Below are 17121 nucleotides of genomic sequence, written 5' to 3' on the forward strand. Positions count from 1 at the left end.
ACTCATTAATTTAATAGGTTATTGCATTGTTAGATTTCAGGGCAATAAAGTCTTTTAGTGGAGGTATTAAAAAGAATAAGCTACATGCGATGGACTTCAAACCTCACTGAGCATGTTGCATCGTTTGTGCATTATATTTCACCCTGCGCTTTCATGCCGGGAGGCAAAAGAGCAAAAGATAAGTGCAAGCACTGGAGAGAGAGACCTTTGCTATTATTCTGTAGTCTAATTTAAGCACGCAGAGGAAACTTTTCAGGGTTTCATGAAAGTTTTACATTCTCGGGGGGTTCTTTCTCAGTTTTTCTTTTTTTTTTTTTTTACATTCTCGCTCACTTTTAGGGTTTCATGAAAGTTTTACATTCTCGGGGGCTTTTTTGTTTCTCAGTTTTTCTTTTTTTTTCCATTATTGCTTACTTTTTAGAGTTTCATGAAAGTTTTACATTCTCGGGGGGGTTCTTTCTCAGTTTTTCTTTTTTTTTTTTTTACATTCTCACTTTTTAGGATTTCATGAAAGTTTTACATTCTCGGGGGGGGGGTTCTTTCTCAGTTTTTCTTTTTTTTTTACATTCTCACTTTTTAGGATTTCATGAAAGTTTTACATTCTCGGGGGGTTCTTTCTCAGTTTTTCTTTTTTTTTTTTTACATTCTCACTTTTTAGGATTTCATGAAAGTTTTACATTCTCGGGGGGGGGGTTCTTTCTCAGTTTTTCTTTTTTTTTTTACATTCTCACTTTTTAGGATTTCATGAAAGTTTTACATTCTCGGGGGGTTCTTTCTCAGTTTTTCTTTTTTTTTTTTTACATTCTCGCTCACTTTTTAGGGTTTCATGAAAGTTTTACATTCTCAGGGGCTTTTTTGTTTCTCAGTTATTCTTTTTTTTCATTATTGCTTACTTTTTAGAGTTTCATGAAAGTTTTACATTCTCGGGGGGGGGGGGTTCTCCCTCAGTTTTTCTTTTTTTACATTCTCGCTTACTTTTTAGGGTTTCATGAAAGTTTTATATTCTCAGGTTTTATTTTTTTTTCTTAAGAGGCTTTTCTGCACCTTTGGGATCTGAGGATATTTGCTGGGGAATAAAAGTGCCGGAAAAGAGTGCGAGTCAAAAGTAAAACAGAAAAAAGCATCGCGTTCAAGTATTTTGATAAATGTGTTATTGCTTATTTCACTGTAGAAATAATTCACAAAATCATTTTTCTTTCTCATGATGTTTGCTGGAATGCAGATGAAAGCAATCGCAGAAAATGTAGAAGACGATGGAGGAGACACTGCCAGAGAGTCTGCATGTCAGAGCCGCACGATAGGTACAATGAAACCCCTGCTTGTGTTACAATTCTTTATTTATTCTTTGCACCTACTGTATGTAGGTATGAATAGTCGTAAATTGAATAGTTATGTCTTGTGTGAGCAAATCTTATTCTTTTGTAATTACGTAAAAAGGTAATGAATTCAATATCTGTTTAAAAAAAATTTATGAGCATATAGTTAGGGTTACCAGAAAGATGTCCGGATTTCCCCGGATATAATAATAATAATAATAATTTATTTCTTATATACCGCTATACCGTGAAGTTCGAAGCGGTTTACAATAAAGATACATTTGACAGTACATGGGATAGAAATGGTTTACAATAAAGATACGTTTAGTCAGTACATGGGATGCAAGTGGTTTACAGTAAAGATATATTTTGTCAGTACATGGGATGCAAGTGGGTTACAATACAAGTGGTTTACTATCAAGGTGCATTTTGTCAGTGTAAGGGATACAGGTGGGTTACCATAAAGATACATTTAGTCAGTACATGGGTTACAATAAAGATACATTTTGTCAGTACATGGGGTGCAGGTGGGTTACAATAAAGATACATTATGTCAGTACATGAGATTCAAGGTGGAAATTATAATTAGTTTCGGGCCTTGGAATTAGGGGGCGAGGTGGAAGGGTCATGGCGAGGAAGAGTTGGGTATAGGAATTTAGAATTTGTTAAACAGTCGAGTTTTCAGGGATTTTCTAAAGTCTGCGTATGTAGTGGCCTCAAGTATGGGCTTTCCAAGCCATGTGTTCAGCCTAGCTGCCTGGAATGATAATATTCTATCTAGAAACTTTTTGTATTGGTAAGATTTCAAGGAGGGGTAATTAAATAGGTTTGTTCTGCGAGTGCTCTTGTTGGACTCGTTGGTGGAGAACTGGGAGATTAGGTAAGCTTTTGAGGACGTGTCCAGGGGTCCGAACGGCTTTTCAAAACCTGGTACTTTGTCTGGATTTTGAAAATCTTCCCTACAAAATCGCACTGGGAAGGGGCATTTGCGCATGACGTCTGGGGCTGAGGCTGGGGGGCGGAACACGGCATGACAGAGGCAGAACTGGGCGGTCCTGGGGGCGTGGCATGGGTCCGGATTGTTCTGAAGGAAAATCTGGTAACCCTACATATAGTAGAGCCACGTGGAGTTTCAAAGGGTGGGAGTTTTCATAGTCTTTAACCAATGGTATTGACAGAAAGTCAGAGATTATGTGTTATATATACAGTGGTGCAATGATAGATTCTATGAAAAAATCTCTTTAGGGGTTTGTTCCCCATCCTGAGTTTTTTCTATTCCATCCGTGGATTCTGAGCACCATCTGAGTTAAATAAGGTATTAAATACTTCTTCAGGCTTGTTCCCTTTTGTTTTTTGTGGTTGTCACCGTTTGGAACAATCCGTTCGATATAACTTTTCCCAGTTGTTTGCTTTGGATATATACAGTGGTACCTCGGTTTACGAGTGCACCGGTTTGCAAGTGTTTTGCAAGATGAGCAAAACATTTGCAAACTTGGTGCCTCGTAAACCGAGCTTGCCTCGCTGTACAAGCGCCCCCCCCCCCGCAATCCAGCATCCCCCCGCTCGCGTTGCCCCCCCTCCACCGCGATCCTACTTCCCCCCCCCCCCCCGAGCACGTCAATGATACTAACTTTACCCCGTCTTGGCACCAGTGCCGGTGCCCGAAGATCCTCCCTCTTCTGGCTCGGCCTGGGCTGGGCGGTGCGTCGGAGATCCTCCCTCTTCTGGTCTGGGCTGGGCTGGACTGGACTGGCTTTGAGCATTTGCGCATGCTCAAAGCCTTCTGGTCTCGCTCTCAATCTTGGAGAGAGCGAGACCAGAAGGCTTTGAGCATGCGCAAATGCTCAAAGCCAGTCCAGCCCAGCCCAGCCCAGAAGAAGGAGGATCTCCGACGCACCGCCCAGACGCGCAAGAAGAGGGAGGATCTTCGGGCACCGGCACTGGTGCCAAGTCGGGTAAAGGGTATCATTGACTGCTCAGGAGGGGGGAAAGTAGGATCGCGGCGGAGGGGGGCAACGCGAGCAGGAGGGGGATGCTGGTTCGCAGGGGGAGGGAAGCTGGATCGCGGGGAGGGGTTTGGAACAGCGTCGGATTCCTCAAGGGGGGGGGGGGGGGAATGGAGCACCGCCAGTAGCCTCGTGGGGGGGGGGGAGGAGGTGGAACCAATCAAAGCAGTTTCCCTTACTTCCTATGGGGAAACTTGCTTTGATATACGAGCAATTTGGTTTACAAGCATGCTTCTGGAACGAATTATGCTCGTAAACCAAGGTTCCACTGTATAAGGAAAAGAAAAGGTATTCTGTGATTCTAACATTCTAGAAATGATGCACAGCAGGTACACACACCTTGGCTCAGATTCTATAAATAACATTTAAAACATAGGCACTGAGGAATGAGGCATTTATCACCTGTCAGTCTTCAAAGGCACCTAAACTGGACTTAGGCCCTCGCTATTTAGGCCAGGGTTTTCTTGGCCTAAACACCGGTGCCTCAGTTAGATGCCTATTGGTGCCTAAGTCCACTTTAAGCCCCTACACACAAAACATGTCCAAGATCTGCCCCAACCAAGCCTACTTTCTGGTAGGTACCTTGGACTAGGCCCCAACTACCCAATTACAGCAGAATCTCAATATTCGCAAGAGTTAGGGGCAGAGCCGGCCCGCAAATATTGAAAAATTGCGGATAATTTTTAGAGCCGGCTCTGACCCACTCCTGCCTCCCTCCTGTGTCCCGGATCTTCCCCAGACCTTACCTGGTGGTCTAGTGGCGACGCGGGGCAGGATCGATCATCCTACGCATCCCCATACAGAGCCGTCATCAAAATGGCTGCCGTGAGTTCCCATTGTAGTCATTTTGATGGCGGCTCTGCACGGGGCAAGAGCGTAGGACACTTGATCCTGCCCCGTGTCGCCGCTAGACCACCAGGTAAGGTTTGGGGAAGGTCCGGGATACAGAATTTCTTTTCCTCCCAAAAATTGCGAATAACTGAATCCACGGGTACTGAAACCGTGGATTCGGAGGGGAATTGTAATTTTAATTTTTGCCAAATATGAGCTGTTAATTGCTCATTATTGGCATCGATTAAGCTGTTTAAGTAATTAAGTTAGGTGTGCACCAATCTAGGCATCTAACTTTTGGCGTTTTTTATAGAATCAGAGCCCTTGTGTTTGTTTACCCTTTACAAAAATACTAGAACCAGGGGGGCATGCGATGACGCTATTAAGTAGTAGATTTAAGACAGAGCAGAGAAACTAATTTCTTCATACAACATGTAGTTAAACTCTGGAATTTTTTTCTTGAGAATGTGGGTGAAATCAGTTAGCTTAGCAGGGTTTATAAAAAGGTCTGGATAATTTCTTAAAAGAGAAGTCCATAGGCTATTACTGAGATGGCTTGGGGAGAAATCCACTGCTTATTCCTGTTTTGTTACTTGGGCTCTAGCTAGGTGTTTGGGACCTGGATTGGCCACTGTTGCAAACAGGATGCTGGACTTGATTGGACCTTGTTCACACTTTCTGTATCCATTCCTCTCCTCGTTTCTCCCGCCTAGCAACATAACTAATGGGTTTTCTACAGATAACAAGCATATACATTATATATGTTTTCAATTTTTGATACACCATCTATTTACTATATCCATTATATATATTATCAAGGAGTTTCTTTAACATCAACGATCTTCCAAAGTCTTCTGATATTATTATGATTTACTTGAAAATTATATTGTTAATTCCTTTCAAATGTCATTGAAAAAGTGACATTTGAAAAGATTAACAATTTAATTTTCAAGTAAATCATAATATATCAGAAGACTTTGGAAGATCGTTGATGTTAAAGAAACTCCTTGATAATATATAATGAGGATATAGTAAATAGATGGTGAATTATTTAGTTCCTCACATAAATAGAGAAAGATATTTGCCAAATATTGGATGTGTGATTTTCAATTTTTGATATGCATATGTTTATCTTCTAGTACTTCGAGAATAGTCCGACTTTGACTACCTCTTAATCGCCCTCACAAATATTGTTAATCACCAAGACCTTCAGAATGCCACCAAGATACTCAAGTATATTTCATAGTATCTGGCATTATGCATTTTATCTTCACCGGGTCTCTTAAATAAGATTTTTGTGTTTTTAGTAGAATGCGATGATATACGGTATTTTGAATTTATAAATAAATACTTTATAATTTATATTCTTTTGACTTTATAAATACTTTATAATTTATATGATACTTAGCTTAAGTGGTCAGGTTCTGAGGGATAAATACGTCAACATGTTTCACCCAGAGGGTTTCTTCAGGGCTATTATCCCTACAACAATAAAACCCGCATTATTGATAAAATTTGTCATTATAAATCAATATATTCACAGTATCCTAGACATTCAAATCTATATCAAAAACACCCGAAGTGATTTCCACCTTTGTGAAGCTAATCACCCGCATCACAACCACCAAGTTCCTGTTATCAAGATGGCCGCAGTGTGCTCCTCTTCATTCTAAATACCTCCTGGTCAGCTGTCAGTGACGTCACAAGGATGGAACCAACAAACCGGCCATGGGGGAATGTTCACCGAAAACTTTCAATCCACTATTCAATACTCAAACACTCCCATTCATTAAATAACTAATTTCTTTAACAGATAAAAGTAGGAGACCCCCCCAAAAAAAAAAAAACACCTCATATTAGAGACAACAATTCCAGTTCTAAATTAAGCCCGAAAGGAATTACTGTATTAAGGCGGTATATCCACCTCTGTTCTAAAAAAATTTAATTTTTCCTCCCTGTTACCCTCCACCCACTGGGTTGTCAAACTATCAATAACTCTCCATTGGATCTGATCCACTGAATGTTTCTTCAATGGATGTTAGACTAAGGGAGCAGAAAGGGTTCCTGTGATAATACAGGATTTGTGCTCGTTCAAGTGTAGCTGAACAGGTCTCTTTGTACGGCCTACATATACGAGGGGGCAGGGACACACAATGATGTAAATGACCCAATCCATCTTACAATTTGTGTTCTCATGGGCATGGACAATTAATCTGGTCTGGGGGGTCCTGCCACCAGCTACCTTCAATGGTTTTATCGCACTATTGGCAGCTCAAACATTTAATGTGGGAGCCATATTTCTGAATTGGATCCCCCCGTTCCAACAACTGGCCTATAGTCCTGCCTTTAGTGTAAGCAATCATGGGGAATTCATCCAAGCCTCTTAGAGTATTAAAAATGGGCCAGTGCTGTCTAATATAACCCACCATAGCTCTTACTGCATCTGAATAAGGTAGAACACACACTAATTTCGATTCCTCTACATCTAATTGGTTGTCCCTGCCTTCATCTTGTAATAATAAATCCCGTTGGGCGTAACATGCTCGTAAGTATGCTTGATGTATAGACTTCTCTGGGTATCCCCTCATACAGGACATTTGTCTAATATCCCCTGCTACCCTCTTGAATTCTATCAAGTCAGAGTATGTTCTCCTGGCTCTTAAAAATTGGCTAACAGGGAGACTGTATTTGAGCTTATATGGATGGAAGCTGGAAAAATGCAGCAAAGTGTTCCGAGCTACTGGTTTTCTATATAAAGTGGTGCTCAATTCGTTACCCTCCCTGGTGACTAAAACATATAGAAATTCTATTTTGATAGTGTTATATGTCGCTGTAAACTTTACATTTTTCGTGTTGATCCAGGAGATGAATTCTTGTAGTTCTGTTACTGTTCCACTCCATAGGAAGAATATGTCATCCAGGAACCGTTTCCACATTAAAATATGGGTACAATATTGTGTTGAAGGATACACTACTTGTTCTTCAAATTTGCCAACATACAGAGTAGCTACCGAGGGGGCCAACGTCGTCCCCATCGCCACCCCCTGAACCTGTTTGTAAAATACTCCTTCATATACAAAATAATTTTCTTCAATAACCCATTTGGCCAGGGTGAGAAGAAAGTCAGTCTTAATCCTATGTTGGCCTTGCCTGGCCATTAGGGTATCCCTAATGATTTCCAACGCACCGTAATGCGGAATTTTGATGTACAAAGACACTACATCTAAGGTAACCATCCAATATTGTACGGGTAGGTTTGGAATTTCCGTAAGTGTCCTTAGAAAATGGGAGGAGTCTTTCAAATAAGATCGACTTGCATGGCTGCTTGTTTGATGACCCCCCAGGTGAGACCTCGTGGACTGAATGGGAACAAACACAAAAACGCCTAATCAGAGCTGAACTGCATAGTAATACTTTTGTACAATATTTGAAGAAAGCCATGATCCCCCATGGCTTGAGAGTAGTGAAGGAGCCTAATGCCATGTCATCTAATAAATCCTTTATGGACAAATGGACAGCTATCCTCAATCGATGTTCAAGAGACCTTATGATCTTGTTGGTGGAGATTACCACTGAAATTGAACAGGATCTCAAAGTAAAAGTTGTGGAGATAGAACAGTATTTACAAACTAAATATTCAGTGGAGGAATACGAGAAAAAAAAAGAAAGAATTGGAAGAATCACTAACGAAGGTCCGGGATTCTATTAAACAGACTAAGATCAAAAAATTAAAAAGAGATGAACGAGATTACCAGATGGGGAGAGTGTATACCTGGAACAAGAAGATCACTGAAATCACCACCAAAAGATGAGTGGCCTTCGGTGCCACATCGGATGAATCGGATATAACCAGTGGTGAATCCACGGATAGCTCTCTACCCAAGACATTGGGGGACGCCAACCCGCCCCCAATGGGCACAAGATCTAAGACCAGAGGCCGTAGTACCCACAGAACAGGCACGGGAGTGGGAACAAAACCCAAATGACATCGCTGGTAGTTAACATTTCTTCCATCCATCTTACCACGGCACAAGAGGAGGTGCTCCAGTTCAGATTGGACTTTGTTCTTCAAGAACGTCCAGACTTTTTTAGATTAAAGATAGCTTTCCATAAATTTATATGAAAAATACAGATTAAGGTGTTCTTTCAGTAGAATTTGGAGGTTTTTTTTATTATAAATTTCAGGCAATCTAAGAAGATGACATTGCAGTAGTCCAATTGAGACAAAACTAAAGATTGTACTAATAATCGGAATTGATAATTATCTACCATATTTTCACGCATATAACGCGCGCGTTATACATGATTTTACAAACCGAGTATAACCATGCACGTTATATGCGTGAGCGCGTTGTACAAATTTTTTTTTACATAGTTCCCCCCCGACGTCCGATTCATCACCCCGAAGGACCGCTCGCACCCCCACCCTGAAGGACCGCTCGCACTCCCCAGTCCCCCCCCCGCACAGAGAAGCTGCCTACCGTTGTTTCCCGATGCCAGTGAGCCCTGCTGCTTCCTCTGCTGGCGGTCCAGCCCCTTCTCTGAGCCCTGCGCTGCGCTGCTTCCTCTGCCGGCGGTCCCGCCCTTTCTCTGATGTCAGAGAAGGGGCGGGACCGAGGCAGAGGAAGCAGCGCAGCGCAGGCTCAGAGAAGGGGTGGGACTGCCAGCAGAGGAAGCAGCAGGGCTCACTGGCATCAGGAAACAACGGTAGGCAGCTTCTCCGTGCGGGGGGGGGTGCGAGCGGTCCTTCGGGGTGATGAATCGGACGTCGGGGGGGGGGGTGGCATCAGGCTTTCAGGGTGGGGACAGGACTTCAAGGGGGGACAGGACTTCAAGAGGGACAGGCAGACCTTCAAGGGGGGACAGGAGACTCGGGGCAGAGGGCAGGGCGGCGAAAGGAGAGTCAGGACCAGAGGAGACTCGGGGCAGGGCGGCGAAAGGAGAGTCGGGACCAGAGGAGACTTGGGGCAGGGCAGCGAAAGGAGAGTCGGGACCAGAGGAGACTCGGGGCAGAGGGCAGGGCGGCGAGAGGAGAGTCGGGATGGCAGAAGGAGATTTAAATTCATGGAGCAGCATGCGCGGTATACGCGTGTGCGCGCTATATAAAAATTTGTTTACATATATTTAGGTTTCCCGCACGCTATTCCCGTGTGCACGTTTTACACGGGTGCGCGGTATATGCGTGAAAATACGATAAATACTTTCTAATCCTTCTGAGTTTCCAAAAGAGACCAAAATACTTTTTTATTAACAGGTTGACCTGAGGTAATAGTGAGAGATTCTGCTAAAAATGAACTCCAGGATGGCATCTGCTGTTAATTTTATGTAATAAGCCACACACACTGGCATTTTCATAACTTTTAGCTTACCAGAAAAGCCACTGTTAGAAAATTTGTAAAGATCAGCAAATGAGTGGTTGCAAAAAGATGGTCATTTAAGAAAGCTAGTTCACCATTAATGTTTTTGCAACTGGAAAAACGAAGACTTAACAAAACGGAGTGTAATGACCGCAGTATCTCTAAACACTACTGTTATTAAAAGATTGTATCCGTTATTGGAACTGGCGAGGCAAAATGCTCATTGTGCCATCAGTTCTGCAAGGCTAGCTAATATGCAAGTTAAATATTATTGAACGCCCTTCAAAGTTGTCACTCTGTAAAATAATGCTGAGTCATCCGTGTCCAATAATTGGGCTACTGCAAAGCCCTATAAAACAAACAAAACATGTTAGTTGTCAGTTGATCATTTTCAAGAAAATATAATGGCCTAAAAAGACATAAATAGATTAATGACTCTCTGAGTTAGTAGAGTGGAAGAAAATCTGACATCACAGCCTTCATTAAAAGGTAAATCTCCCAGGACCGTGCAACAAAACGGTTTCTAGATGCTCATGGCAGTATCACTGGTTATGTTAGAAACCACAACAGATTGGGTGTAAGTCTAGGATTTTATTTTCTTCTCGTGACTAAACTCCTTGGAACAGAGCTATTGTGTTAGAATCCAGACTCACTAATCCATATGTATGTTTATGGCAAAATTAACCTCGCAAATGCAGATAATGTGTTGCAGTATTTTAGGCTGAGGATTAAGTTGGCGAGTATTAATAATAATGAGTATCTTAGCAACAGTAATACATCAGGATAGTTAAATCTTCTGAAGATCACTTATTCAGAATTAACAGGTTCAGTAATCTTGGCTCTATTAGCAGGTTTTTTTTTTCATAATTTGCATATTTTTTTATGTTTTGGATATCAAAATGTCCCATGTAACTTCTTGGCTACTTTTTTGTAGCATATGTGGACATAGTTGACAGTGTTCCAGTACTTCGAACTAATTTAAATACTTTGGCTTCTTGTTTTAAACAACTTAAATGAAAAATAAGCAGAAAAACAGGCAAGTGCTATAGCCAGCAGGTGAGAAGAGAGACAGCATAAAGTATACAAGGGAGTAAATTCTATATAGGTTGCTGAAAAAAAATCAGCGCTTTGCGCTATTCTCTAAGCTGCCTCTGGAATTGGGTGTGGCTTATAGAATGATGAGTAGCTCCTATCTGTGCAAAAATTAGGCATAAAAGCATTTGCCTTAACTGTGCATGAATCAGGCGTATTCTGTAATAGTTCGCCTAACTTTTAAATATGCTCACAACCCACCCGTGCTTCTCACCTAGCCCCACCCCCTTCTGAGATCTGCGCACTAGAATTTATGTGCACCACTTTATAGAATATCCTTAGAAAAAGAATATCCTTAGAAAGTTGTGCGTGTAAATTCTAATTAGTGTCAAGAATTGTCAATTGACAATTGCCAGCACCGATTGCTTTATCAACCAATTAAATTGCATGTGTAAATTTGCAATGCACACAGATTTGCCACACAGCTTCAGAATAGAATCAAGGGGAAGGGTTCAAAAGGCAGTGCCAAAGGAAGTTCATTCAGCAAACAAACACCTCAAACTGAGACACGCAATGCCCGATGTTGCAATGTTTCGCCTTGGAAGGTTGCATTCAGTTTCTCATCCAGCACTTCATGATTTCTGCATACTCATTTCTTTGCAGTTCTTAGGAAGGGGCCTCTTCCAATCACTGTCACTTCTGGGGACCACCCATTATGGCAGCTGCTCAAAGCCAGCTCCACTTCAGCTGCAGGTGTTTATTTGCTGAATAAACTCCCTTTGGAATGGATTTTTGGACCCTTGTGTACTTGGTGCTGTCTTTCTTCTCAGCAACTTAAAGACAGCTTTTCTTTTGTTTTCAGAGCTGCATTACAGCATTTTGTTTAACTTTTTGTCTTCAAGTTCGGGAGCAAAGGCAGGCGCTAACTGATACTTGGGGCTCCTTTTACTAAGGTGCGCTAGCGTTTTTAGCGCGTGCCATCCACACGCTATATGAAAAATACTAATGTAAGCTCTATGGAGGCATTAGTGTTTAGTGCGTGCGGCATTGTAGTGCGCGCTAAGCGTGCTCTAAAACCGCTAGCGCACCTTAGTAAAAGGAACCCTTAGGGTTCCTTGTACGAAGCCACGTTAGCGGTTTAACGCGCTTAATAGCGTGTTCTAATTTGCCGGCCGCACTAGCCGCTACCGCCTCCTCTTGAGCAGGCGGTAGTTTTTTGGCTAGCCCGGGGGTTAAATCCTAGAGCGGCTTCATAAAAGGAGCCCTTAGTGTTGTACAATAGGATTCATTGCATGGTATCCAATTGACATGATAGACCATCTGTAATTTGGATTTTTATATTAGATTCTATTTTTTTTTTAAATTCTTTATTCATTTTTAAACTTTCAATAAGTGCAATATAAGATAAAAATCAATTTACACTTTAAACATCACTTAATATTCTATCAAAGTCTACTTTACATCAAATATCCCTCCCCCCCTATACCCAACAATTGTCCTTAAACATAAGATGACATAAAGTATTCCCCCACCCACAACTTGGACGTGTATGGGCAAAGGGAAATAGTCACATTCAATCATGACAATAGATTCTAGATATCACTTTATGTCATGATATGTGTGTATGATTTAGTTCATATATGAATGTAATATGTCTCCCCCCATTATTTTATGGAGTTCTTTTTCTCTAAGCCAAGATTATTTTGTCCCAGAAACATCCAAAAACTTGGGATCATGGCTTAGAGTCAATTTGGCAAAAATGTAACTCCTCCCCTCCTCCCCCAGTGGTGATGGACACCTCCCTTTTTCCCCACCCTCCCTGCAGTTAAAACCATTTCTCTCCCTCCCCTTTCAGTAGTGACAGTATTTCTCTTTCTGTTCCCTCCCTCCCTCCCATAGTGATTGGCATTGCTCTTCTTACTGGTACAAACTCCTCACTGGCTGCCACTGACAGTCAACCCCTATAAGAGAGTAGTAAGTCTGGAGCATGTTGAGATACTCAAGGCCTCAGCCCAGCACATTAACTTTCAGTGGTAGTGAAGGTGGTACTAGAGAATGACACGGTGGCGGTATACCCGCGGCCACCGCGTTTAGCCGCGGGTAACCCACCGAAACGGGGAACGAAAAATAGCAGTCGCTGCGGGGACGGGGACAAGGCCATTCACTGCCCCGTGGAGCGGTGAATGGTCTTGTCCCCGCAGTGAAGCATGAAGGATCGCGCAATCCCCGCAGCCACCACCCGCCTGCCCAATCGATCCTAGTGTTTAGCCAGCTCTCTCCCTTCTCCTCACCTTAGTTTGTAGGCTTTCTTTTTCGGCGATTCGCACCCTATGAAAGAGCCGCGCACCTGCTGCTGCTCAGTTTCGATCTTCTGCTCTGACGCAACCAGAAACAGGAAGTTGCAGTAGAGCAGAAGATTGAACACTGAGCAGCCGCGCGTGCGTGGCTCTTTGGGAAAGCGTGCAGGTCGCCGAAAAAGAAAACCTACAAACTAAGGTGAGGAGAAGGGAGAGAGCTGGCTAAACACTAGGATCAATTGGGCAGGCGGGGTGGTGGCTGCGGGGACCGTGCGACTCGCTCGTGTTCCCGGCCTCAAACTGGAAGGAGGGAGTGAAAGGGAAAAGGATTCTGGGCCAAGGGGATGAAGACGGAAAGAAAAACCCACAGCAGGAAAGAAAGGGAAGGACAGGCAGGTGAGCCAGATACTAGAAGCAGGGGGGGGGGGGGGGAAGAAAGAAAGAGGGAAAAAAAGCTAGATGGGGTTGAAAAGAAGAGACACACTGGTATGGAAGAGGAAGATAGGGGAAATCTGGACACAGGAAGGTAACAGAAAGAGGGGAAATTATGTGCATGGAGCATAGGGACAGAGACATAAAGGGGACATGCCATGGGGATGGTATATGGACACGGTGGGGGGGGCAAAGGCAGATACATAGGGGAGATATTAGAAATGGGGAAAATAGGAGCACAGAAGCGAGATGGTTTGTGGGGATGGGACAGGGACTGAGCTCGCAGGCTCCAGTGGCTTGCACAAATTACATTGTAACATGCCATGAAAATAAGAGGGAGGAAGGTAGATAGATAGGCCACGCGAGAGGAGTTGAAGGGTGGTAGAAAGGAACAGATGGTAAAGGAGGGAGGGAAAGGTGGTGGTGGGAAAGGAATAGGACAGACATTGAAGGAGGGTGGAGAGGAACAGACCCTGAAGGGAAATGTGGAAGACTGAGTAGGAAGAAGACAGAGGCCAGACTATGGGGGAGCAGAGGGAAGAAGATGGGTGCTAGACCAATTGAGGGGGGGGGGGGGTGAAGGGAGAGGCACAGTAACAGCAAATGGAAGACGCAGAGAGAAGACACACAGTGGATGGAAGGAATTGAATGAGAAGATGTGGAAAGCAGAACCAGACAACAAAGGTAGAAAAAAAATTCTATTTATTTATTTATTTTTTGCTTTAGGATAAAGTAGTATATTAGTTGTGTTGATAAAAATTTATAAACAAAGCCCTGCCAGCTGAACATCTCTTTCTCTAGTTCTGCAGCAGGAACTTTGATTTATAAGAAAGGAATACGCTAAATATTACAGTACTAAGGCTTATATGGATGCAGCGGGGACGGTGACGGGGCGGTGAATGGGATGGCAGTGGCGGTGACGGGGTGGTGAAAGGGATGGCGGTGACGGTGACGGGGCGGTGAAGGGAACGGCGGTGATGGGGCGGTGCAGAGGATGGTGGGCCGGGGACGGGGCGGTGACGGGGACAGATTTTTTTCCCCGTGTCATTCTCTAGGTGGTACCAGTAAGAAGAGCAAAACTGATAATTGCAGGTAGGTGAGACAGGGAATTGGGAGAGAAATGTCATCACAGAGGGAGGGGGAGGGAGAGGAGAGGGAGAGAAATGGTTGTAACTGCAGGGCAAGGGAAGGGAAGAGTTAAGTATAGGTCATAGGGAGAGAGGAGGGAAATAAATGCCACTCACCATGGGAAAGGGTAAGAAGAATACTTAATATAAATCATCAGTTTATATTCCAGTTACCACCCTCTCCCCCCACTCTTTTAAGGGAAAATGTTATATCGGCTTATATTCGGATGGGTTTATATTCATGTATATATGGTACTTAGGTTGTATAAACTGCCTAGATCCTTTTTTGGCCTGGTGGTAAATCAGATTGTTAATAAACATAAGCATATTGAAAACACAAATTTAATATGTTTACTATTTTGCATTCTCACATTCAAAGGCCAATAATAAATAGTCAATAAATACCAGTTTCAGTTCAGTAGATCAATCCAAATCCTTAGGCTACACTCTTACAGTCATTCCTTTTGTTTAGATATGATAAATAAATAAATACTCAATCTTCTAATATCATTCCAATGCAGCTTAATTAATCTTTAGATACTTTGGTAATCAAAAATCATTTCAGCAACTTCATATAATAATGACCTCAGTGGCTACTCTCAAACCATCTCTTTCATGTAAGGCTTGGGTATATGTAGCCAGCCTCCTCATTGGTCATACTTATTTCATTGTTGTGAATAATTCAATACTAGTTTAGTATTGCCTATGGCAAACTTATTTTAGGCAGCAGGGAGGGACTCCGACGTGAATTCGCGTTTCGCTATTACCTGTATCAAGGATAATCTCCTATAACACATAAAGAACATTATTAGAAGAACCCAAACCCATCATACTACATATTAACTATTTAAATTTATCTATCTAAAGTAGTCTCACCATAACAATCAGATCACCACATACTCCGTGCTGAGCTAATATGGTGAAAGCGTCTATTTTTGTCCTTAAATAATGATGTCACATGCTCTCAACCAATCACACTGTCATTATTATATGAAGTTGCTGAAATGATTTTTGATTATGAAAGTATCTAAAGATTAATGAAGCTGCATTGGAATGACATTAGAAGATTGATTATTCATTTATTCATATCTAAACAAAAGGAAAGACTATAAGAGTGTAGCCTATTGATTTGGATTAATATTCTGCATTGACATGTTTCCATCTACATATTTACTCAAGATAGGAATAGAAAATGGAAAAAGGCTATTGCAGACCCTCAAACATAGGGTTCCTTTTACTAAGGTGTGCTAGCATTTTTAGCACACGCAGGAAATTACCGTGTGCTACGAGGAAAAACTAATGCCAGCTCAATGCTGGCGTTAAAGTCTAGCGCGCGCAGCAATGTAGCACGCTGTTCCGTGCATTAAAGCCCTAACGCAGCTTAGTAAAAGGAGCCCATAGTGTTCTTATTACTAGCAGAAACCCAATACTCTTTTCTGCCCCTTTCTACTTACCCAGCATGCTTTTCTCTTCCTTGACTCAACTGCTGACCTCTCCCTGTCCATTACGCTCTGCCCCATCCCTCTTCATATGTTCCGATTTTCAGTCTACTCTTCTTGGGTTGTGCATTTTCATGTTATTTTTTTATAATCCAATCTAAAACTGAGCATGGGGGGGTGGGGAAGTACTTTTATAGTTATTTTTGTGTATATGCACAGAAACAGTCTCGAAGCAGTCTCTTATAAAATAGCAACGGGCATCAAAGTATGTGCTTTGTCATAATGGTGTATACTATGCTAGCAGGCGTGTACAGAGATGGAGTATGTGCAGAGCATGGACAGATTATATGTAAATAATCTAGTTGTGAACATTTACACCAGTTTGAGCGCAGCTGTAAATGTTCACGTCTGAAAGGTAGGAGTGATTTCTACCATTTACATTAGCATTTTAGAAATACACATTCTTGAGTAATATGTTGTACTTTTATAATTTGCATAATGTAATTCACTGATTGTCCAGCTCTTTTCGGTGTGAACCGCCTAGAAGTCGTCTGATTATGGCAGTATAGAAGAATAAAGTTATGTTCAGTTGGGGGGAAGGGGTGGTGTGACATTTTTGGGGTTCATAAGAGTACAGGGCTTTGGAGTACCTTTCCACCCTCATTAATCTCACATGCCCTATGTTGGAGCGCTGCTCCAACGCTCATAGGAACTCTATAACCGATGGAGCAGCGCAGATCATTCAGCGTGCCAGCTGGTGCTAAAAACCTCTTCCGCGCTTTTGTAAAAGGTGGGGCTAGTCACCATTTATAGAATAAGGCCCTTCGTGAAAAATATCCAAAAATCGAGTGACAAATAAAGCAATTTTTGAACCAGAAAAACATCTTTTTTTTTGTTTGAAATCACCATTTTCTAGATATTTTTGTGTTCAGTGCATCTTTCTTTAGGTTCCATTGTCGTGGGAAAAAAAGTTCTAGGAAAAAAAAGCACAAAAACAAGTCATTGGGATATCTGAGGGCCAGAACTGTTAGTAGACTGGCCAAACAGACATCCCAGCACTGGGGGTACTGTAGAACACTTCATAATAACCCACTTATATTGTATTATGAGCCTTTGAGGAGCAGAACCCCCCCAAAAAAAACCAAAACTGTACCTCGCTGTGCATCACTACAATACCATCAAGCCTCTGGGAGTCACCTACATGTAGGTACAAAATGCATTCCATAGTTTTTGGAGAGCTCACACTTTCTACCACAAGTGTACCAGTTAGAGTAGATTAGGACC

General features: G+C 42.3%; 1 protein-coding gene across 1 annotated transcript in view; it reads left to right on the forward strand.

Annotated features, from left to right (window-relative positions):
- The window catches only part of NCKAP5 (NCK associated protein 5), a 1115675-nt gene that overhangs the window by 955326 nt on the left and 143228 nt on the right, over nt 1-17121 (forward strand). The window contains 1 exon segment of the mRNA XM_033946444.1: nt 1223-1301. Coding sequence (XP_033802335.1) covers nt 1223-1301 — 79 coding nt within the window.

This window comes from Geotrypetes seraphini, chromosome 5 (genome assembly GCF_902459505.1).
Source record: "Geotrypetes seraphini chromosome 5, aGeoSer1.1, whole genome shotgun sequence".
NCBI lineage: Eukaryota > Metazoa > Chordata > Amphibia > Gymnophiona > Dermophiidae > Geotrypetes > Geotrypetes seraphini.